This window comes from Guillardia theta, assembly GCF_000315625.1.
Source record: "Guillardia theta CCMP2712 unplaced genomic scaffold GUITHscaffold_52, whole genome shotgun sequence".
Classification (NCBI taxonomy): Eukaryota; class Cryptophyceae; order Pyrenomonadales; family Geminigeraceae; genus Guillardia; species Guillardia theta.
The window spans coordinates 56,352-78,634 of record NW_005434622.1 but is presented as its reverse complement, the minus strand read 5'-3'; the positions used below and the strand labels follow the sequence as shown (position 1 = coordinate 78,634).

The window sequence follows — 22,283 nt, the reverse complement described above, 5'->3', positions numbered from 1 at the left end:
CTCGAGCTCGCATCTCTCCTCTCGCCTCCATCATCTCCTCCATCCTCCATCATCTCTCCTCTCTCCTCTCGCCTCCCTCCTCCCTCCTCCCTCCTCTCTCCATATCTCCATCTCTCCATCTCTCTTTTCCTCCTCCCGCATCATCTCCCCTTCCGGCCATCTGATCGCGGCAAGTGACGCACATGCACAACCACGAATCCACCCCCACCCCCTCCCTTATCCCTCGTCCCCTTCGCTTCCTCTGTGTACCACCCCACTCCATCCACATATAGTACCCCACCCTTGACCTTTAACCCACCCCTCTTCACCAACATGACTTGTCCCCTGCATGTAAAGATTCCTGCTACCCCACCTTTCATTACTAAGACAGATGGGTGGTCATAATCTACTCTTACTTTGAACTGCCTACCCCTACTAATTCTGACATGCAAGAACGAAAAGTGAACAGTTCCTAAAAGTTTTTTGTGGACCCCTACAATCGACCATCAACACACTAGAAAATGTTCACAAATGGACTAAAAAAATGACCCTTGCCCTGTCTTTGCGCTACCCTACCCTACCCTACAGGACTACTTTAATCGGGCTCGCTTCAGATCAATCACCATGAAGACCTAACGGTCTGAAACGATCCTATAACGACTTTCCAACCGTCTTCAACGGACTCTCACTTTTTCATCCCACCCATCATGTACGATAGGCGCGCCGGCGAGTTCGCGGAAGATCGCAGGTTCAATGCCGCTGCCATATGATCGCCGCTGCATCACAGTCACAATCTACCATCCTTCACCAGCCCTGCTCGCCGTTGCCTCCCACTCACATTCATAGGGCTGACTCGCTGCGTCACCCGCCGGAGTCAGACCGTAGGACGGTCCGAGTATACAAGTCTGCCTGCTGAAGTTCACTTCGTCCCCCTTGAATCTTTTGATGAATATCTTCACTTTTGTAACTGACGCTGATCCTCTGTCTTGTTTGTGCAGATGATGTGATGCTAGTCCCCAAGCAGGGGGTGCCATCGGAGAGAAAAGGAGACAACTCTACCGGTCCCTTGCGCTAGGCCAGCTATCAATGTCACTACTGATGGTCAAGGAACGATAGAATGAAGCAATCGGCCATGTCAGCAATGAATCCAAGACGATCAAGCGTAGAGACAGTGAAGAGTATGGGGACAGGATCGGTGAAGAGTGAAGACGTGGACTTTGAAACGAGCTCTCGAAGAAGCTCTTCCGCTAGCTCTCTTCATAGAGAGCTGTCGAGTAACAACCAGTACAAATCTCTGCTGGGAACTCTCGATGAAATCGATCAGATCCTGACCTCGAGTAAGAGCAAGCCGAATGACCGCAGGCACAGCATGGTGATGAAGAGACGTTCGACCATTCATCGTCAAGCCGTTCTCGAGTCGTACTCGGACTCTCATCTGGACAACGAGACACCCTTGATGTTCAGCAGCATGGACGAGTCCTGGCCAAGATCTCTTGTGCAAACAGCGACAACCATGACCAAGGCACCACAGAAGACGAGGCCAACAGATACGGCGAGGCAGAACAAGGTTGCTAAGGCATACTCGTACGCCATTGCACGGTCAATCATTGAAGGGATCTTTCTTGACATCGTGTTTGAGGAGGACATGTCAGCTCCGCCCACTGCTGGGTCGCAGACGTCGCACATCGCGTTGGAGGACAACATTGAAGGTTCTGTGCAGGAGTACGAAGAGAGAATTAGAGAGCTTGCAACCTCTGGCAACAACCTGAAAGCTGCTGAGATCTGCAACGAGGCCCTCGACAAGTTTGGGAACGAGCCTTTTCTCAATCAGCTCTTCAGCACCATCTGCGCAAGGCTCAACGTTACCCTCCCGCCTTCTCGTACCCGTTCCAGGTCTACCTCTCAACAGCCAGAAGCGTCCTCATCGGAGACGACCTGCCCATCTCCTACAGGATTGTGTCGCAGGACGACTGGGATTTGGAACCGGGAGGATTCATCGCGCTGTTTGAGGCCGATGATCGACAAGACTCAGCCTACAAAGATCTGATCGCTCAGCGACCATCCCAGATGAAGCAGGAGCTAGTGGACCACGAGCTCAAGTGACCCTCCCCACTACCACCACCCGCCCCCCGCGCTCCCTTCCTGCTCCCGCATCTTCCTTCTCCCTCCCTCCCTCCCTCCCTCTCTCCCTCCCTCCCTCTCGCCATCTTCCTCTCCCTTTTTCCCTCCCTTTTACCTCCCCCTCCCCTCCCTTCTGCCATCGTCCTTTCCCGCCTGCCCTCCCTCGCTCCTGCCCTGTCCCTGCCCCTCTCCCTCCTCCTTCCCTCTCTCCCTTGCCGTCCTTCATCATGAACTTCGTCGGCAGGTCTCCCAGTGACGCCATCACCCGCATCACTGTCTCGAGCAAGTCGGAGGACATCTTTCTCAGCGGTCGCTTCCTCACCAGCAAGGGTCGATACATCCTCCGCTACTACCACGAGCACAATGCCATGTGGCCCTCAGCCCAGAGCGATTCCTTCGAGACTATCATCCCTGCCGTGTCCTTGTCCTGCCCATCCCACGTCCTCTGCCCCGGCGACTTCGAGGTCTGCATCGCCTTCGAGCCGTTCAAGAGGAGACTGCAGTCAGTGACGGACGGCGACTACCTCCTCCTCCGATCCACCAGCACCCGATCGGCTCCTCCTCCCGACCACAAGCTGTTCTTGAAGCCATGGACGGTGATCGAGCGAGTGAGGGTACAGCACTGGCCCTCCTTTCCCGGCAGTCACTCGATATCCTACGTGTCGAAACTCTGCAATGAGCAGGTGAGGCCCTTGAAATCCTGACCTCCTCCCCCCGGCCCCTACGTTCTTCCTCCTTCCGCTCCCTGAGCACCCCCTTCCTCCTCTCTTCCTCCTCTCTTCCTCCTCTGCCAGATACTCGTGCCTTGTCCTGCCCCTGCCCCTATTTTCTGGTGCCCTCCTTGACTCTCTGTTTGCTGTCCTGCTCCTCGTCTCCTCCCACGTTACATCTTTGTAGTCATGGAGGTTTTCAGATTATCGGGAGGACGGAGTTGTCCTCGAGCTTCCGAGTGCCTGAAGTTCAGATATCTCGCTCGATCGAGGTGCAGAAGAGAGGAGAGGAGAGGAGAGGAGAGGAGAGGAGAGGAGAGGAGAGGAGAGGAGAGGAGAGGAGAGGAGAGGAGAGGAGAGGAGAGGAGAGGAGAGGAGAGGAAAGGAGAGGCGAGGAGAGGAGAGGAGAGGAGAAGAAGGCAGAGGGGAGGGGAGGGAAAAATGATTTGCTAAAGACAATGTGTAGCTCAAGCTCTGCATCGTGGACTCGATGCCTGAGCATGCGGAGCTGTTGGAGGCTGTGGGTCATCGATTTTCAAGGATCTGTCAATATTTTCACAGCTCGTTCACGCTGGTATCTCGTTGTTTCATCCCTCTCCTCCCTCCTTCCCTCCCTCCCTCCCTCCCTCCCCCTCCTGTTCCCCTCTCCTCGTCATCTGCTCTTCATCCTATCCCCTTGTTCCCTTCTTTGGCGCTCTCGTTCTCCTCCAACTCCTCCTGCCCTGGTCAGAACTGCCTATCCTACTGTACCCCTCCCGTCAACTTCCTCCTCCCTTGCCTCCTTTTCTCTCGCTGCCCGCGTCCCTCCTCACAAACATTCAGACGAGTCTCCGTGAAGACATTGCCAACCCGCACTGCTCTCTCGGGTTGATCCAGAAGTCTCTCTCCGATGTCGATGCAAGTTTGCCGCACTTGGTCGTCGTGCTGCCCCAGTATGCCTCGCTTTCAAACAGCCATTTCTTTCCTCTTCCCTATCTCCCTCTTCCTCCCTCCCTCCCTCCTCCCCTCCCCTCCTCCCCTCCCCTCCTCCCTCCCCTCCTCCCTCCCTTCCTCCTCCCCTCCCCTCCTCCCCTCCCCTCCTCCCTCCTTCCTTACTTCTTCCCTCCTTTCTCGTTTCCTTCTCCCTCGTTCATGTTCTATTCCTCAAAAAACCTCTTCCTGCTTCCTCGCAATCATTCTCCTCTCACGCTCTGAATCTCCCCAGGAAATCAGGTAAAGTTCCAGCGCTTGCCAGCTCCTCCTACACTACAGAGCATCGTGTGGTGGACGAATCGAAGGAGCTGGAGGCGATCGGGAGGAGGAGGAAGAAGAAGAAGGAGCTGGGAGGAGACAAGAGTGGAGTTCTCAAGGAGTCGGTAGCTGAGATCTTCAAACGAGCGCTGGCGACGGAGGAGGCGATAGAGGAGAAGGAGCGGATCAAGTCAGCCGAGGGGTCCAAGAAACCCAAGTCTCTCGCCGCCATCCTCATGCATGGCTCCATGAAACGACTCCCGGTGACGTCAGAGGAGCAGGGCAAGGAGCAGGGCAAGGAGCAGGGCAAGGAGCAGGGCAAGGAGCAGGGCAAGGAGCAGGAGAAGTTGAAATTGAAGGACAAATCTGCCAGCTTCAAGGAGGACGGAGGGAGGGAACAGATGAAGAAGGAGCAAGGAGGAAGCGAGTCTCTCAAAGCTCAACCCGATCAAGCTCCGGCCCAGTCCAGCTCTCCTCCTCCTGCTACACAGACTTCGCCTCCTGCTACACAAACTTCTCCTGCTGCTCCTTCGGGTCCAGCAGCTCCTGCTCCTGCTGCTCCTGCTGCTCCTGCTGCTCCTACTCCTAATACCAGTTTCATGCTTCCTCCTATTGACGACGAGGCTATTGATAATGGTGACATCACGCAGGCAAGAATATACTCCTCCTCCCCTACCTCTCCCTCTTACCTCTCCTCCCCTACCTCGCCTCCCCTACCTCTCCCTCTTACCTCTCCTCCCCTACCTCTCCCCCCTTCCTCCCTTTCCAATCTCCTTCCGCTCCTGAGTTTGTCTTCCCTTTCCCCTTCTGAAGTTCCTGCAGGTCACAAAGATCCTCACGCTGAGAAAGTCTCCTCTCCTCTCCATCATGGACTCGCAAGACATTCGCACGCTAGCTCATGCCTCCGTCCTCCGCAAGCTCGAGCCGGGCAGCACCCTAATCGCTGTGGGGCAGATATCTGGCTCCATGTAAGTTCCTGAGATGATGGAGGGATACGAGGATGGAGGGGAAGTCGTGAGAGACTAGAAGAGAAGAGATGTTGAAGATGAAGAAGAAATAGAAGAAGAGACAGAAAGACAGAAAAGAAGATGACGATTGTAAGAGCGAAGCAGACAAGCGGGTTGTGCGGGGGGGAAGAGGAGGAGGAGGAGGAGGAGGAGGAGGAGGTGAGGTGATGCATAACTCAGGTATGTGGTTCTCAACGGGAATCTTTCAGTCCTCATTGCAGACGGGAAAGTTGAAGTTGCAGTGCTCAAGAGTGGTGATATGGTTGGTGAGTGGGAGGAGGAGGAGGAGGAGGAGGAGGAGAGGAGGAGAGGAGGAGATGACGGTTCGGGGTGCAGGAGAGATGAGTCTGCTCACGGGAGAGCCAGCAGGAGCAACAGTGAGAGTTAAGAGCAGCACATGCTCCGTGCTGGAAGTAACGAAAGCTGTTGTGATGAATATGATTCGAGATCGTCCTTCCTTCCGCAAGCACCTGGACGATGTCAGCTTCACACTATTCCTTTTCCTCCCCTTCACACACTCTCTCCTCCTCCCCTGCACCTTCTCCCCCTTCTCTCTTCCTCTCCTCCTCCCCTCTTCCTCGTCGCCTTTTTCTCTTGCTCCCCTCGTGCTGACAATCTCCATCTCCCAGTTCATGGCGAAACGACACGCGAAGAATGTGAGGGGGGGAGCGCGAGGGGCGCGAGAGGCTGACGGGGGATGGCAGGCTGAGATGATATCGAAACTCAACGAGAGCAAATGGAGGGCGCAAGAGGAGAAGATGCATCGAAACTTCTTGCATGACATGTCAAGTCTACATCCCTGGGTCTTCGAGTATAGAACCGTGAGATAGATTCTCTAGTCGCCCTCCTCTCCTCTCCTATCCTCTCCTCTCCTCTCCTCTCCTCTCCTCTCCTCTCCTCTCCTCTCCTCTCCCGTCCCGTCCCGTCCCGTCCCCTCCTCTCCTCTCCTCTCCTCTTCTCCTCTCCTCTCCTCTCTTCTCCTCTTCTCCTCTTCTCCTCTCCTCCTCTCCTCTCCTCTTCTCCTCCTCTTTTGCATGACATCTCCCCTCTGTCCCGCTTCCTTCCCTCATTCTTTGCTCTGAGCTCACTCCCTTGTCCTCCCCCAACTGCTCCTACCATCTGTTTCTCCGTCTCCATCGCTACCATAGCCCTGCTCCGCTCTCTCCCTCCCCCTGCCCCTTCCTTCTATCCCCTCCCTCGCGTCCTCCTTCTCCTTCCCACTCACCTTGCTGACTTCACATAGGACGACGACGATCCTCAGCTCCCTCCTCCTCCCCCCTTCGGCTCCATCGGTTGCTCCTTGTTCGAGCTTCTCCTCTCCTACGCATGCATCCTCGACCCCTCCCGAGCACCCAAGGCTCTGCTCTACGACCTCAACGAGGCTTACGGCGTCTCCTCCGATCGCTCCGTGCAGAGTCTGAGGAAGACCTGCTACCGTCACGTGCCGGAGCTGATCAGGAGCTATGACGTACGTCTTCGTCCCTCCTCCTCCTTCCAACTCCTAATCCCTTCGTTCTCCCTCCCCTCTCTCTGTCCTACTTCTTTCTCTCCTCTATCCTCTATCCTCTATCCTCTATCCTCTTCTCACTCTCTCCATCCCTCCTCCTCGCTTGACTCCTGCCCGGCAGACAGAGTCAGACCTGCAGCGCAAGATCTTCCGGGACGTTGGGAGGAACATCTTCGAGGAGGTTGGGAAGAGGATGAAGGAGGCGGAGGACATCGAGTACCTCTCTACCTCGGAGCTCCTCTCCTGCACGACCACGGAAGACTTCAGGTGGCCCGAGCTCTCCCAGCGCCTCCTCTCCATCCTCTTCCCCTTCCCCGCGTCCGAGGATGCAGACGACGTCCCTCGAGTCATCCTGATCCGCGGGTCTCCGGCAAGCGGCAAGACGCACTTGTGAGTGGATGGGAGAGGAGGAGGAGCAGGAGGAGTTTTGGTGACATGAAGGGAGCAGGTGCTGCAGCATTTGTAATGAGGTCTCCAAGAGATTCAGTAAGATGAATCCTCATTGTGTGTTTGATCCGAATAGCATGGCGCGAAGGTGAGGAGAAGGGAGGGAGGAGGATCAAGGGGGGAAGAGGAAGGGGTGGAGGAAAGGAGGGAGGAGGGAGTGATCGTTGATACAAGACGCAGGCAAGTCAGGCCAGATGACGTTGAGCTACAGTGCTTCGTCTCCCTCAGTCTCGTTCACTTCGCCAGCCTCCACACGTTGGACTTCTTCGACCTCTTGAGCAAACTCGCGCGTGAGCTCGAAGCTGCCATGCGCTACAACTTTCCGATCCCCTCGGAGATTGAGAGCCTGAAGCTGCTGGTACTGCAAGACAAGCTGGGAGGAGGAGGAGGAGGAGGAGGAGGAGGAACGTCATATAAGAATGGCAGGGAGGAAGATGAGAGGAGGAGGAGGAGGAGGAGGAGGAGGAGGAGCGTCAGATAAGAATGGCAGGGAGGAAGATGAGAGGAGGAGGAGGAGGATGGAGGAGGAGGGAGGGTGAATGTGGAAGGGAAGAGGAGGAGGGAGGGGTCCTTGAGAAGAGGAGGGGAGGGGGGACGGGTCCTTGAGAAGAGGAGGGGAGGAGGGACGGGTCCTTGAGAAGAGGAGGAGTGAGTGACTAGGGCGCAGGTGCGGGGGTGGCTGGAAGAGGCCTGCAAGAGGTTCAAGGTTGTGATCATCGTTGACCGGATCGACCTGATGGCGAACTGCGACTACGGATGGTTGCAAAGGTGAGCTTGCAAGGAAGATGAGAAGAAACCAAAATTTCAGAGAATCAGGGAGGAGGGAGAAGAGGAAGGAAGAGGAGCAGGAGGAGGGAGAGGAGGAGGCAGAAAGCAAGGGAGAGGAGGGGATGCAGCAGCAGGAGTGTGACTTGTCTCCTGCTCAAGGACTGTAGAGGAGCTGGGGAGCAACCTGAACTTGATCGCGAGCTCGGACAGCAACGATGTTCCTGCTAGACTTGTCAGACTGGCAACCAACGTCGTTGAACTCGACCAGGTCAAGAGCCTGTCGGTCGTCAAGCATGGAGTTGCTCGCAGGCAAGGAGGATTGAAGAGGAGGAGGAGGTGGTGGTGGTGGTGGAGGAGGAGGTGGAGTGGGAGGTGAGGGGGTGGGGGGACGGGGGGGGGAGGAGGCGGAGGAGTGTGACAGGTATTTATGGCAGTTTCTTCGAGAGGAAGGCAGAGGAACTTTCTGTCTCAGATGCTAATAAGATGTTTCACGATTGTTTCTCTGAACGCCTTCGACGAACGTCCTCTAACTTCGAACGGACGTCGTCAAAACCAGGTCCCTCCTTCTTCTCCCTCCTCCTGCTCTTTCACTATCCATCTGTGAATTTGATGTCCAGACCTGATGGGAGGAGGAGGAGGAGGAGGAGGAGAAGGAGAAGGGCTGGACAGCCTCACGCCAGGGCGCCTACGACTTAGCTTGGACTACATCACGTTGGCCTGCCAGACTGGCGTTGAGCTGAAGATCGTGAGGAAAACTCTGTGAGTGCTTGTGACAGACCTCACGATCTTTGTATGCGTTATAACTTCTTCCTTCCTCTCTTCTCCGCTCTTTTCCATTTTTTTTCCACACCTCCGCTCCACTTGACCTTCTCCTTCCCTCCTCCTTCCCTTCTCCTTCCCTTCTCCTTCCCTCCTTCTTATCTCCTCCTCTCCTCTTCGCCTCCTCCTTGACATTGAAGGTTCTCGACAAACATGGAGCAACTCAGCGAGGTCATTCTAAGAGCATACGACACTCGTCACAGAGCATTTGGAGATGTAAGTTCATGATGCTACAACCTTAATCGCTCCCTTCTGACACAAACATACAATCCTCATCTTCGTCCTTACCTCTAGAATCATATCCAATCCACTCCAATCCACTCCTCCACACAACTCTACTCATCTGTCCTCTGCTCTGCTCTGCTCTGCTCTGCTCGTGCACTGGCTAGATATTTGCCTTCATTCCATCACTTCAATTTCCTTCTTCTCTTGATTTCTTTTCGTGTAGATTTTCCGCTTTCTTGCAGTAGCAAGAACGGGGCTGACGACCAACGAGCTGGTTTATCTCGTGCAGACGAAATGCGGGATGGTCAGTGAACTATGTGGATGTTGTGAATTTCTCTCAGCCATCCAATCTATTCCCGTGATTTGCCGTCCAATTCAAATGCCTTTCTCTCTTCTTCACAAAATCAGAACCTGTTTACTTTGATGTCCGTCCAGTACCATACACGTGTTCTTGTGATTTCTGCTGTGCAATCATGGGTCGCTGTCTCATTTCACAACAGAATTTCACACGATTCTCGCGCATGCGTCGAGAGCTGCTGGACAAGCAGGTGGTTCAATGTCGCTCAATCACACTCTATCCCACCCTTATCTTTCCCTTCCTTGCTTTCACTCTCTCTATCCCCTCTCCTTCCCCTCTCCTTCCCCTCTCCTTCCCCCTCCCCCTCCCCCTCCCCCTCCCCCTCTCCCTCTCCTTTCTCTCTCCTAACTCCCCCTATCCTCTCTCTTCCACTCTCCCCCTCCACCCCCACCTCTCACTTCCTTCAGATCCTGCTCCTGGTCGGTGGCGTTCTCGACTTCCGAACGGAGTCCTTCCGCAAGACAGCGCACGAGCTCTTTCACGACAACCGAGAGCGGCTGACATACATCAAGGACCTTGTCAAGTACCTTGAGTCCTCCTCCCGCCGCTCTCATCGCCGCGTCATCATCCTCGGCCTACTCTGCATGGATATGATACAAAACAGGCTGCCATGGTTGCCGCCCTTGAACATCAAGTCTCAGTATCTCTATCAAGCCTCCTTGTCTCTAAAGGGCGAGAAGAAAACTACCGTACTCCTCTCCTCCTCCCTGTCTCTTCCTCCCTCCCCTCCTCTCCCCTCCCCTCCCTTCCTCTCCTCTCCTCTCTTTCTTGTCTCTCATGCTTCGACCCCAACAGGTCGATGACGAGGACTGGCTCGGCCTTCTGCTGGGTCTCGTCGAGGATCCCATGGCGGCAGCTGCGTGTGGGATCGCGAGAATAGAGAGGTACTACCTGAAGCTCTACCAGTATGCCAGCAAGGCAGTCGAGAAGGAGCTCAAACGCGTCAAGTCAGGCGTCCAGCGAGACGTTCGCTGGCTGATGTCGTCGCTGTCCCACCTCCTCCTCGACAGGTTTCAGGACTTGTACAGCTCCTTCCTCTCCAACTTCGACGACTCAACTCGCCGAGTGATCCTCGTCAACAGCGACTCTGACTTCAAGCATCCCCTCTGCTTCGTCGTCGACGGTTTCGCCATTGCAAACCTGCTCGACAAGTATCATCGCAGCTCCGCCTCCTTCGACGTCGTTAACTTCGTCATCAAGACTATCTTCAACGTCCCTGACTTGCGCCTTCTTCAGCCTGACCACGGCCTCTCCCGCCCCTGCCACTCCCTCGCTCCCCATTTGCTCCACATCGTCGCCTTCGCTGCCCTCGCGTGCGTGAGCAGGTGGCGGAAGCATCACTACGCCATCAAGTGCTGGGCGGTGGAGGCGAGGAGGGTCTGCATGGAGCGCCTGCACAAACAGGAGGGGGAGGGGGGGGCGGTCAACACGGATGGGATTCGACCAGCTGCGCGGCCGATGAGGTTCGGGAAGGAGGGGATGCAGCTGCAGTCCGACAAGCAGCGGCTTTTCGAGGAGGCGGAGAGCATCATCGTCGCCTGCCACGTCGTCGCCGCAAAGCTCCGGGAGCTGCTGAGCGCTGGCAGCGAGTGGTTCAGACCCTTCGACGAGCTGGAGCTGCAGCTGGAGGGGGAGGTGATATCGGAGGACATTGACATCCGGGCGAGCATGATCTTCGCTCCTGTCCTCCCCGATCAAGTTCTGCTGCAGCTCGAGGCCCTGCTCGCTGAGATCAACTCGTTCGCTGCTGACGTTGGCATGTGAGGCTTCTTGTCGCGCTTCATGACCCTCCAGCTGACTCTCCAGCAGAGACTGGAAGGTGAACTTCTCCGAGAAAGTTCCGCTCAACAAGCGTGAGAAGATCTTCCTCTCGACGACTCAGGTAAAGCCTGACCCTCCTTCCTCCTTCCGCTTCTGCTCACTACTTTCCCGCCTCGCAGGCACTCAAGCGATGGTCGCAGCAGACTCTCTTCAGAGCTCTGAACGCGTGGAAGGAAAGAAAGTTCAAAGTCAACGACCCTTCCACGTAGGAAGAACTTACTAGTTAGCACTGGCAACCTTCTTGGTAGTATGTGATGTAAATGATTCATTCATGTTCTTCTAGTTCCCCGGCAAATCTCATCAGTGAGCCCGGTACTCTTAATGGATTTTTACTCATCAGTGAGCCCGGTACTCTTAATGGATTTTTACTCATCAGTGAGCCCGGTACTCTTGATAGATTTTTAAGTAATGTTAAAACAGTACGAGGGCAATGGGAGCCTGAGTAGAGGAGGCTTGCCACCCGGCCCGCTGTCTCACCGGCGAGCCCGGGCCCCTCCTCCCCGCTCAACACTAGTTGAGTCCGATCTCACGCGTCGGCGCATGCACATAGGAAACGAGAAAACAAGGAGGGAGGGAGGGAGGGAGGGAGGGAGGGAGGGAGCAGAGCAGAGCAGAGCAGAGCAGAGCAGAGCAGAGCAGAGCAGAGCAGAGCAGAGCAGAAGAGAGGAAAGGAGGGAGACACTAGGATTGGTCAGAGATCAATTGTCCCTGTGCTAAGGGCCCATCGATGCAAAGAGCAAGGGAATGTAGAATTGATCTTTGAAATTATCAACTGGAATGTTCCGTGTGGCTGCAAGATCCTGATTGTAAAGTGAGTTGTAACATTGATAAATACAAGAAACATAGAGAACAAGGCTGCTAGGCACGAGGACGAATGTCTGGCTGTCTTATCTTTGAACTGCAGGACTCAGCAAAGTTGGAACTTTTATTCGATCGAACCCCCTGATCTACCGCCAAGATGGTATGAAGCAAGCAATTTGAAGCATGCAATGATGTCAAGTATTCTTGATAGGATATGAATGCTATGCTCGCGGGTGTCTCGGAAAGTGAGAGACAGAGGCTGATGATGATGCTTGAAGACATGCAAATCAAGGAACAGGTGACCATGTACAACAGTCTTGTGGAAAGGTAGGACATTCTCTTCAGCTCATACTGCAGCATTCGATTTTGAAGTTGGTGACTGGCCTGGCTGATGGTGCAGATGTTTCAACAATTGTGTGACCTCATTTCGGTCCAAGACGTTGGACGACAGAGAGGAGAAGGTAAAACTCTTTCAGCCATGTTTCGAGTGCAGCTGTCGAGGTCACCACTAGTGCAGTGCATCACGAGGTGTACGACCAAGTTCATCAAGGCATCTGCTCGAGCTGGTCAAGCTTTCCAGGCTATCGGCATGCAACCAGGTGAACTTCCTCCGCATCGACGGCGTGGATGAGTGCTGGTCAGGTCAAGGCATGCCAGGAGCTCCTGGAGGAGGAGTGTAATGAGACTCAAGTTTTATCTAAGCTCGTATCTTGGTATGCGAGCATAATGCAGCCAGACACGCAGAGAGGACAGCGACTGAGGGCTCGAAGCCATAGCAAGCTGCACCTCGTCTGCTAACTAGTTCTCTTGACTGACCCTGGACTTGATGTCTTCTTGTCATAGTTGTAACAATACTCGCCTGCAAATGTCGCGATAGTTCACCTGCTCGCATGGTCATTCCGCTCTCGTGCTCGTCTCTATTGAAACCTCGTCGCCTGATATTCTCGAAGAGGCCACTAGCAGCTTGTGCTCGCCGCACGCCTCATCCCCTGCTGCAGGCGAGCTTCAGATGGGTCGAGCAGCAGGAGGATGGACAAATGAAACACGCAGGCACAAGGCTGAAACGATAGACAAGCAGAAGAGGAGCAGGTTGAGGCAGAGAGCAGAAAGATACCGGGGGATATGCAGTAGATTGAAATCTCGAATTTGATTCTATTCCGCTCGCCTCGAATTGATCGCGCTGTCGAGCTTTTCGTTGTGATCTAACAATTCTCAGCTCATGAACTGTCGAATTTGATCACAGACCTTGTGATCTTGAAACTGTTTGGTAAGCTCCGACATGACTGCCTTGACATCCTAGGCACACTCAAACAATTGGCAACTCAGAATAGACGGTCACCTTGATTATAATTGTTGCAAGATCAGTCGGCATGGAAAACTTGCTGTCGGCATCAGAAAGCCTTCTTGGCTGCGTCACCGTCCGACTGCGAGGAAAGTTGATGAGCTGGACGCTCAGCCCCTCGGGCAACTGGTCGGCCTCACCTCCGTGCTCGCATCGGCGTTGCTTTGGTCTGAAAGGATCGCTCGTGAGCTTCACCCATGTCAACTGAAGTGATTCTTGCCTTGGGCAGCGGGATGACGAGCGTCGTCGGGATTTCGTTTTCGGCTTCAGAGATGGTGAAAGTCTCACAGCAGCGAGTGCTCACTTTGAGATGTACAAGCACAACATTGTGTTCACTGATAGCCTCTGCACGGTGATCAACTTTGGAGGCCGCGCAAGACGATCAGCTCGCTATACCTTTTGCAAGCTCTTCTGAAGCGAGGTAAGTAGTTTTCAGGAGCTCAAAGCGGAGATTCGCGATGACTCTCTTGGGTGAATTCTCTTTCTTTCCCGGCGATTCTTCCTTCCCTTCGCTTGTTGGCTTGTCGTCAGCATCCTTCGCAGGGTTCAGAAACGAACAAGAGGACCAGCAAGGACGCGCCTGATCATCGAGGAGGAGAGTATCCAAGGACAGAGGGGATTTCGCCAGCCAGCGGTGTTGCCAGACCTGCCGCAGCAGCTGAATGAACAGCAGCCTGTAAGGCGCTGGCGGTACCTGCGACAGGTGCATCCTCTTCTCAGGCTCAACCACCAAGAATTTGCCGATGATGTCGGCAACATCTGACCACAAAGCATCAGCACATTCGGACGCGAAGAACCTCTATGTAAATTCATGAATAAACCTGGAGAGCAGAAAGGAGGAATCGAATAAAGGGCCCCTTGAATCAGGCGAAATCTTTCAATGACGTTAGAACGCAGTGCAACATGGAAATCAGTACAATTCATTTTGATTCTCCGACGAGAAAGGTTCTTTGCCAGCAACCATGGTAAACAGAGTTGCTCCCAGGCTCCATACGTCGACTGCTACCCCATCATATTTCTGTCCCTGCGTTATCTCGGGAGCGGCAAAACTAGACAGTGGGGTCAGAGGAGACCTCCAGCAAGCACAATAAGGGGAGACCAACCAAGGAGTTCCACAGATGGTCTTGAGCATCTCCATAGGCCTGAAGTCGTTGCTCAGCCCAAAATCTGCAATCTTGCAGACCAACGACTTGTCGTCTCTTTCAACCAGAAGAATGTTCTCGGGCTTGATGTCCCGATGAGAAATTCCTTGACGATGGCAGTAATCTAACCCGGATGTGATCTGAACGAAGAAGGGACGAGCTTCACTCTCTGGAATTGGCCCCGTAGCCACAATGTACTCTTGCAATTGTCCCCGCTTAGCATAATCGAGAACCAAGAACAATTTGTTTCCCTTCTCGATCGCCTCGTGCATGGAGATGATGTTGGGGTGTGAGATGTTCTTCAGAACGTGCATTTCTCGCATCACATTCTCAAGATCCTTAATGTTCTGAATCTTATCCTTGTCGACTATCTTCATAGCATATTGCTTCTTTTTCGTCACATGGGTCGCCAGTCGCACTTTGGAAAAGGCGCCACTGCCAATGAGCTTTCCTATCTCATAAGACCCAACATTTACAAAAGCACCCTCTGACTCCATGCTTACTCTCGCTCATACTCAAAGGTTGGTTGAGCGACCATCGAGCTTGAAGTTTCGGGTTACTAGAAAAAGGAGGTGAAGGTCAGCGAAGTTCTAATGAAAGGCGGGAAATCCGAATAATCTCTTTGAAAACATCAGACACATTCCATACAAAGGGCATGCACAGATCCTTTCTCAACAGGCCGTGTCTGAAACTGCACTGGCAAACCTCATGATACAAAAGCTACTTCTTTCCTTTGCCCGAGAAACTCCCCATCACGATCTGCCTTCCTGCCGCACACTGGCATCGACTCCTACTCTTCAGCCCCACTACTACTCTGTCTTCCTTCCTTCCACACTCCGAACATGATGAAGATCTGCGAACCCTGCGCGCCTGCTGCCATGCCTGCGTCGCACCGGCACCATCGTTGGAGATCTTGCCGCTCTCTTTACACACCCCCGGGAGGCTCTTGCGGCGCCACTTCTAGTGGTGGTACCCTACGGCCCCCTCTAAGGTACTGCTAGTACCAGTACCGCTACAATACACTGTATCTCTTCAAAAACAATTTTACATAACCCAAGTACAACCATTACTACATGTAAAAACAATTTTGGGCATGAATCTGTACCGATTCTGAGCCCATAATTATAAGGTGCAGTCTCATCACCCTATTCCTGGTAGTGACAATATGGTACAGTACTAAAAGTAGTACGAGTAGCGGCAGTAACAGTACGCCATACAGGACCAACTCTGAACTTACAACTGAAATACAAATAGTAGTACTGCAGGAACAATGACGTAAGCGGAGCCTGTGTTTTACAATCAGTGTACCAGTACCGTGTACTGTAGTAGTACAATCCACCTATTACTATTTTACGGATAAATTGTCTATGACAGTCCGATTGACGAGGTGAACTTCGGAACTCCGAGACTCCGCCCAAGCCCGCGCCGGTGGCAGCGGCACTGAAGAGCGGCGATCACTGCCACGCACGGTTTGGTCAAACGGTCAAGTTAAAACCGTTCGAAGAAGACCATGGCCGCGTGGAAAACCAACTTGATCCCTCATCCTGCAGCGCCGATGATTGCTGTCCCCCATCATGACTTACCTGATACCGGTGACCTTCACTTAACTGCGCACAATAGCTCGGAGGCCCGGGGCTGGGCCGCGGCCGCCCAGCCTCAGGGCGGCTAGTGCTGGCGCCGGATGATGGGAACAAGGCCGCTTGCCAGGACTCGACTTATGTATTACTCGGAACTTTAAAGTTCGAGTCTGTCAGGTGACGGCGTGCCGGGCCCGGCGCGGCGCGGCCGCCGGCCGCCCTCAGTGCACCGTAAGTGCCGGTCCGGCGGTTTACATGCCCGCCTCAGAATTGCTTGCCCACAGATCTGGGCGACGTGGGCCGCATGGCAGGAGAGCTGGGGAAGGTGGAAACGCGTGCGAGGATGAGGAGCTCTTCCTCCAACCCCACCGGCTCCTCTCCTGTCGATCATCTTCCTTCTCATGCTCTCTGCTGTGCTCCTCTTCCGTCTCAAACCCCCTTGTCTCCTTCCTCGTCCTCCTCAGTCCATTCCACGCAGGAATGGAAAAAGCGGACTGCAAAGATGGAGAAGCTTTTGGGGATGAGGAGATATGGGAACCGATGGTGAGAGCTCCTAACTTATGATGACACTGATGCCGACATGTTCTCCTCTGCGAATCTTTGCGTGGAGAAGCGTCTCACTGCCTGGTGGTAGGTGGATCTTCAAAGTGTGCATTGCGGTGGGGCTGTGGTAACAAGACTGTGTGCCGTGCTAGCCTTCCTCCCGTGTGATTCCAACTCACAGTCTGTTGGCCCTATCCTCTCTGTATAAGTGGGTGTCAGTCTCGGGCGACGATGAGCAGTGAGGGCGGATCCGGGTATCGATGGGGTGTAACAATTATCAAGGTATCAAGTAAACTTTCACTCGCACACCTTCGGCACAGGTGAGAGGACATACCAGTGAAGGGTCAAGAGCCGTACTTGACGCTGCTCAGGCTTGCAAAGCGGATCGAACGACCATGTCAGGAAGCATGCGAAGCAAACTGGGGTTGTCACGTCGGAGTTGCTGGAAGTGGTACGAGGAAGAACAGAACCTGCTCTCTTCTCACTCAACTGCAGCTCGAGGACACGGGGACATCGACCCTTTCGGACGCCATAGACTTCTTGAACTCGAAGGTCTCCTCCTCTCTCGTTGTCTCCTCCTCTCTCTCTGACATCAGATCAGTTTGGCGCCCTTCCGATCTCCCAGCAGCCTGTTGAGGTCTTGAAGTGGGCTGCTCGGGTCCTGCCGCGACGACGATGGGCGCAAGTACGATGCTGATATTATGATGATGTTGTGAAGTTTTGTTGTGTCGAATTGCTGCGAACATGATTGTTCACTGCCTCCTCAGTGTGTTGGGGGTGCAGAGTGAAGGAGGGATGGAAGTTGGGATCGAGACGTCTTTGTTGATGTGCAGGGCCATGTTTTCAAACTCGAAGACTTGAAACGAGCACTGTGATCGGTGATGCTCTTTTGATTCGATTTGTTGTCTCCGTCAGGTTACAAGTTTCGGCCTGTCTGGACTTGTCATTACCGACATTCTCGTCAAAGAGAAACTCATTCACCGAGCGGAAGTCGTCACTATTGACACTCTACATCTCTTCCCCGAGACTTACGACCTGATAGACAAGGTCAGCTGCTCTGAGCTGACGGCCCTCGCCAGTGTTGCGCTGACACGTAGGGGCTGCAGGCGAAGGCACATTATCACCTGGACAAGCTGAAGGTGTACCGCTGCAAGCATGCAACCACTAGGAAAGAGTTCGAGACGAAATATGGTACGCGAGCTCCGTGCTATCCTTCCGGGCCTTGACTGAGTGTTGATTGAAGGGAGCAAACTCTACCGCGGAGACCCGCTGCTGTACGACTTTGTTTCCAAGATCGAGCCCATGAAACGAGCGCTCAACGAACTGAGGGTCTGAAACTTTTGTGCATGAAGAAAGTTTGTGGATGAGAAATGCATGACTGTTGATTGAGATGATGACGATGATGGGATGCTGGTATGTGCCTGATATGTCGACAGATCGTGGCTTGGATCACAGGCAGGAGGCGATCGCAAGGTTCTGTTTGCATAGTCGGCCATATTGGTGCTAATCTGCGAGCAGGGGGGGAGCGACAGTTTCTCAAGCTCTTCGAGATAGACAAGGGGGACGGAAGGCTAAAGATTAACCCTCTGACGCATTGGAGCAGGTTACCGCCTCTCCGCCTCTCCTCCTGCTCCTGACCTCCTCCTTGCAGGGAAGATGTGTGGGAGTACGTGACGAGAAATCAGATCCCCTACAACAAGTTGCACGATCAGGTCAGCAGGAGAGGAGCAGAAGAAGGAGAAGGAGAAGAAGACGGAGAGCCGATCTTTGTTGCAGGGATATTTTTCCATCGGGGATGAGATGTCGACTGCAAAGGCGACTCCAGAAATGGTTTTCCTCCATCCATCCTGCTCCCATCACATTTCTTCTCGTTTTTACTCCCTGTCCTCTTTCCTACCACCCATCCTCTTTTGCCAGTAGCTCCTGACTTTCTCTCCTTGCCTCTGACCTGCCCTGATAGGGTGAGAGAGCTGGGAGATGGCTGGGAGAGAACAGGACTGAGTGCGGCATCCACCACTCGCAGCATGCGGAGGTGTCCTCTCCTCCTCCACCACAATGATATCCTCCTACTCCTCCTCCTCCCATCCCTTCCTCACTTCCTCCTCTTGCTATTCTTCGTCACCTCCTCCCCAACCTCTCCTTGCGTATTCTCCTTGACTGGCTGCAGTCGATGGAGGGAATGATGAAGCAGGCGGAGCGAGTCCGGGCAGGTGGGACTTGGACGAGAGAAGGGGGAGAAAGAGCAGGAAGGAGGGGAAAGAGGCCGGGGGGGGGGGGGGGGGGGGGGGGGTGGGAGAAGAAGGATGGAATGTGCTGATGTGTTTGTGGCCGTGGTGATGATGGGGAGCGAAAAAGAGTGGAGAGGCGAAGAAAACAGGAAAGGAAAAGGGGAAGGAGAGAGGGAGAGGGAGAGGGAGGGAGAGAGGTGGATCAGGCTACTGACGAGTCGAGAAGGGTATGTGTGGGAACAAGGAGCCCTACGACGAGCAAAGGAAGCAGGAATCACTCAGGTAGCTATTGGCCCTCCTCCCCTCTCCTCCACTCCTTGTCATCGTTCCTAGATGCTCCAGTCTCTTCTTACTTGATCTGATTCTTCATGCTCTCCCGGTTTCATTCCGCGCTGATCTTTTGCGTTAGGTCACTGAGGAGAACTTCGAAGAGGAGGTGGTGAAGAGCACCAAGGTTGACAACTTGTTTTGCCTTCCTCTTCCTCTTCGTCCTCTTCATCACCCTCCTCCACTACCACCAAGACCATCTCTACTTCCTGAACTCGACAATTCGCTGATGGACTTGCGAATCGTCATCTCCTTGTGCTGCCCACACTCGCTCCTTTCTCCTTCAAGTCACACCTCTTCGATCTCAATCCTCCATTCATTATGATCATTTTCACCTCAATCATCATTATTCGCCTCGACCTCCTCCTCCTCCCGTTGCTCATCATCATCATCATCATCATCATCATCATCATCATCATCATCATCATCATCATCATCATCATCATCACCATCACCATCATCATCATCATCCTTACCATCATCATCGTCATCCTTACCATCATCATCATCATCCTTACCATCGTCTTCCTCCTCACATCCTCTTGCCGATCTTTGTAGCATATTCTCTTGGAGATCTACGCCCCTTGGTGTCCCCATTGTCGCAATTTAGAGCCCCAGGTCTGCTTCCTCATTGATCGATCGTGACGGTAGAACTTACTGCTGGAGATTTACGATCCTTCTTGCCCTCATTGCCGTCAATTTGAACCAAAGGTTCCCTGCCTTCTCCCTCCCTCCCTCTCTGTCTCCCTCCCTTTCGTCCTCCCTCTCCCTCCCTCCTTCTAAAACCCGCCTCATCGCCCCAGCCCTTTCTCCCTTCCAGCACCTCCACTTTTCCTTTTTCCTGCTCCTCTTGTTCTCCTTTCTCTCCTTTCTCCTTTTCTCACCCGTCTCCTTCCTCTCCCCATCTTCTTTCGTGAGTCGCTTCCTCTGACTTCTCAACTCCCAAGTTCAATGCCTTGGCACATTTCCTGCGTGAGAAGGAGAAGACCCGAGGTACGGCCGCTCTTCCTTCCTCCTCCCCGTCTCCCCTCCTCTCCCTCTCCCCCATCGCATTGTCGCAATGACTCATTGTGTTTCCAGATCCAAACTCGTGGACCAATCCAGGACCAATCAAGCTGGCCAGGATGGACGGTTACCAAAATAAGGTGTCTCCTACTCAGATGCACCCTCCCGCCTTCTCCCTCCCGCCTTCCTCCTCCTTTCCTCGCTCTCCTCCCTTCCTCTCTTCTCCCCTTACTCTCTTTGCAGATCCCGGCGAGGTGGTCCAAGATGATTCAGTTCGACTCCTATCCTTCCATGTGCTTCTGCGTCGCATCCTCCTCCTCTTCTAATGCTCTTCCAGATATCTCGTATACCGAGGCATGCAGATCAAGCCGAGCAGATACCTGGAAAAGAGCCACGAGGCCGAGGTCATTCTCCTTCCCCTTCCTTGTCCGTGCCTTGTGCTTGCGCGTCATTGCGCATGCTCCTGTCTGTGCTTGATTTTCCTCCCACTCTCTTCCCATAGAGCATTTGATACTTATGCTGAACGGTTGCAGGACATGGAGCGGTGGATAAGATTTGAGATTCACCGCATGGAGAGAGTTCGTGCCGATCTTGCTTCTCTGCAATGATTCGCGCTCAAGACGATTGCGATCAGTCCGATAACCTCAAGGAATCCTATCTATCTCGACTCAACAGGAACCAACTGTGAGGTTTCAACACTGTCATAACAACAAGGACGAGCTGGGCGGTTGCACATGCATACAGGCGTGTGGAGCTATCAGCAGCGCAGTCTTGATGTTTTCAGCTTAAGGGTTTCAGTCGCGTTCAGACTCCAAATTCTCAACATCTCCAATTCCGCAACGTCACTCACAGTCTTCCAAATTATTGATTTGAAATGAAAAACTACCCTTAAAGATCTAACTCCACCACATCCTTCTCACTTCATCTCAGCAGATGTTGCCAAGACGCTTTAGTACTCCGATTGCTTCTTCTTGCTCTGAAAACTGCCAATAACAATCAGACTGTAGAAAGTCATCCCGGATCAACCTGTTGGCATACAAGGAAGAATCCCCTTCCTTGTTCTCCTTGTCGGTGTGAGAGTAGACAGGCTTGTACTTGAACGATGAGATGTAGCTGCAATCAAACATTCAACGATTTCTGTCTTTGATGTCATTCTTGTGTTTCACCTGTCATCTCCATTGTACAACTCAGCTGATCCATGATCCCACCTGTGATTTGCGAATGAATTCAAGGGGGAACACAGGTTATCGAAGGATGCGCATCCTGATATTATATGAACATAGGTCCTTTCTACCCTCACATTGCACAAGGGTCATCTAACCGATCTATTGTTTTCTCTGATTACTTTCATGAAAATCTTTGGAGCAAATCTTGGAATCGATGTTCGCACACACCTACCAACCATTCCTGGGTTCCTGGTCAACATCGCTCTCCATCTTCCTTCCCATTTTGCATCTGCGCTTTCTATCGCCAACTCGTTCCACCGACCTGCTCAACCCCACGTCTCCATGCTACCTTGCCCCTTCGCTACGCTTCTCGTAAGTTTTGCTCTCCCCTCCATCTTCGTCTTCGCAGACTGAGCTCTAGTAACTCTCTTATCGCGATGTTCTCCTTGTCTTCTCTTCTCCTCCTCTCTTCTCTTCTCCTCCTCTCCTCCTCTCACCATTTCAAGCTGTTGACCGCCACAAGCCCTGAGAACATTGTCTGCCGGAAATATCCGAGCCTGCCCCTACCCCACCCCCAATTCTCCACAGACCACCCTCATGATACCCTAGGCTTGTCGGGGGTGATGAGAGCAGCAGATTCGAGACGGGCCCGCCTCGGTGAAAACAGTACCGGCGCCGGGTCCGGGCCCGGCCCGGCCCGGCCGCGGGCCGGGCGCCGCCGTACCGTACTACGGTATACTTTGAGTAAAGTATACGGTCCGAGTCAGGGCCAACTTCCTTGCCGGGCCACTCAGTGTCAGACCGTCAAGTTCTGGCAGTGGGGCCCGGCACCACCGGGGCCCGGGCCGCGGCGTACTAGGCTTATCACGTACTACCATACGGCAATGACTCAAAGTACTTAGCGGCCCTTTACTCAAAGTGAAGTACCGTAGGTTACTCTTAGTAGCACGGGCCGCGAGTCCAGCGCCGTTTGCCGGCCGCCCGGCCGGCGGCCCTCCCATCATTGTGGGTCGGCGTCACGGTGGCATGGCACTGAGACCGCGGCAGTGATAAGGGAGCCGTTAAGATGCCAACGGGGAGCGAGGTAGTTGCGACCCCCTATATTTATATCTGATTTTAGCGGGGGTTTCGGAGGCTAAGATTAGCAAATGCTGACTGGG

At 53.6% G+C, this 22,283-nt stretch overlaps 4 protein-coding genes across 4 annotated transcripts; 3 read left to right on the top strand and 1 right to left on the bottom strand.

Annotated features, from left to right (window-relative positions):
- Nucleotides 1-1,111: 1,111 nt before the first annotated feature.
- Nucleotides 1,112-11,201, top strand: GUITHDRAFT_141143 (hypothetical protein; the record flags this gene model as incomplete). Its single annotated transcript, XM_005829378.1, has 28 exons — nt 1,112-1,840; nt 1,873-2,078; nt 2,345-2,783; nt 3,014-3,082; nt 3,277-3,384; nt 3,633-3,742; nt 4,015-4,574; nt 4,636-4,676; nt 4,863-5,008; nt 5,228-5,313; nt 5,384-5,424; nt 5,677-5,703; nt 5,752-5,868; nt 6,291-6,515; nt 6,676-6,944; nt 7,003-7,089; nt 7,182-7,359; nt 7,669-7,769; nt 7,929-8,037; nt 8,079-8,190; nt 8,387-8,528; nt 8,729-8,804; nt 9,037-9,117; nt 9,314-9,361; nt 9,579-9,860; nt 9,967-10,931; nt 10,981-11,053; nt 11,112-11,201. The coding sequence occupies 28 exons, from the start codon at nt 1,112-1,114 to the stop codon at nt 11,199-11,201; spliced, it is 5,517 nt and encodes a 1,838-aa protein (XP_005829435.1).
- Nucleotides 11,202-12,007: 806 nt separating this feature from the next.
- On the top strand, nt 12,008-12,424 carry GUITHDRAFT_73833 (hypothetical protein; the record flags this gene model as incomplete). The annotated part of the gene is made up of 3 exons (XM_005829377.1): nt 12,008-12,120; nt 12,194-12,254; nt 12,311-12,424. The coding sequence occupies 3 exons, from the start codon at nt 12,008-12,010 to the stop codon at nt 12,422-12,424; spliced, it is 288 nt and encodes a 95-aa protein (XP_005829434.1).
- Nucleotides 12,425-12,630: 206 nt separating this feature from the next.
- GUITHDRAFT_141142 (hypothetical protein) lies at nt 12,631-14,774 on the bottom strand (the record flags this gene model as incomplete). Its single annotated transcript, XM_005829376.1, has 11 exons — nt 12,631-12,675; nt 12,721-12,785; nt 12,908-12,995; nt 13,039-13,089; nt 13,133-13,217; nt 13,276-13,480; nt 13,532-13,715; nt 13,830-13,894; nt 13,957-14,009; nt 14,053-14,184; nt 14,239-14,774. 11 exons carry the CDS (start codon nt 14,772-14,774, stop codon nt 12,631-12,633), a joined length of 1,509 nt encoding a protein of 502 aa, XP_005829433.1.
- A 1,377-nt stretch (nt 14,775-16,151) lies between these two features.
- GUITHDRAFT_164091 (hypothetical protein) lies at nt 16,152-21,676 on the top strand. The gene is made up of 28 exons (XM_005829375.1): nt 16,152-16,179; nt 16,333-16,397; nt 16,489-16,524; nt 16,579-16,635; nt 16,680-16,717; nt 16,769-16,848; nt 16,893-16,949; nt 16,999-17,082; nt 17,313-17,444; nt 17,504-17,588; nt 17,641-17,726; nt 17,834-17,870; nt 17,916-18,000; nt 18,049-18,109; nt 18,174-18,227; nt 18,358-18,429; nt 18,565-18,607; nt 18,852-18,907; nt 19,035-19,079; nt 19,511-19,570; nt 19,900-19,945; nt 20,033-20,097; nt 20,201-20,250; nt 20,295-20,361; nt 20,491-20,940; nt 20,984-21,070; nt 21,124-21,165; nt 21,621-21,676. Exons 1-25 carry the CDS (start codon nt 16,159-16,161, stop codon nt 20,563-20,565), a joined length of 1,557 nt encoding a protein of 518 aa, XP_005829432.1. The 5' UTR covers nt 16,152-16,158; the 3' UTR covers nt 20,566-20,940; nt 20,984-21,070; nt 21,124-21,165; nt 21,621-21,676.
- The last annotated feature ends 607 nt before the right edge of the window (nt 21,677-22,283 follow it).

What these genes read in the sequence shown, in the direction of transcription:
- GUITHDRAFT_164091 (XM_005829375.1), top strand. Translation starts at nt 16,159, where the DNA reads ATGGCAGGAGAGCTGGGGAAG. An exon ending in CGTCGGAGTTGCTGGAAGTG is followed by an intron (nt 16,849 to 16,892) that starts GTACGAGGAAGA and finishes ACTCAACTGCAG; the next exon opens with CTCGAGGACACGGGGACATC. An exon ending in CCTCTGACGCATTGGAGCAG is followed by an intron (nt 18,001 to 18,048) that starts GTTACCGCCTCT and finishes TCCTCCTTGCAG; the next exon opens with GGAAGATGTGTGGGAGTACG.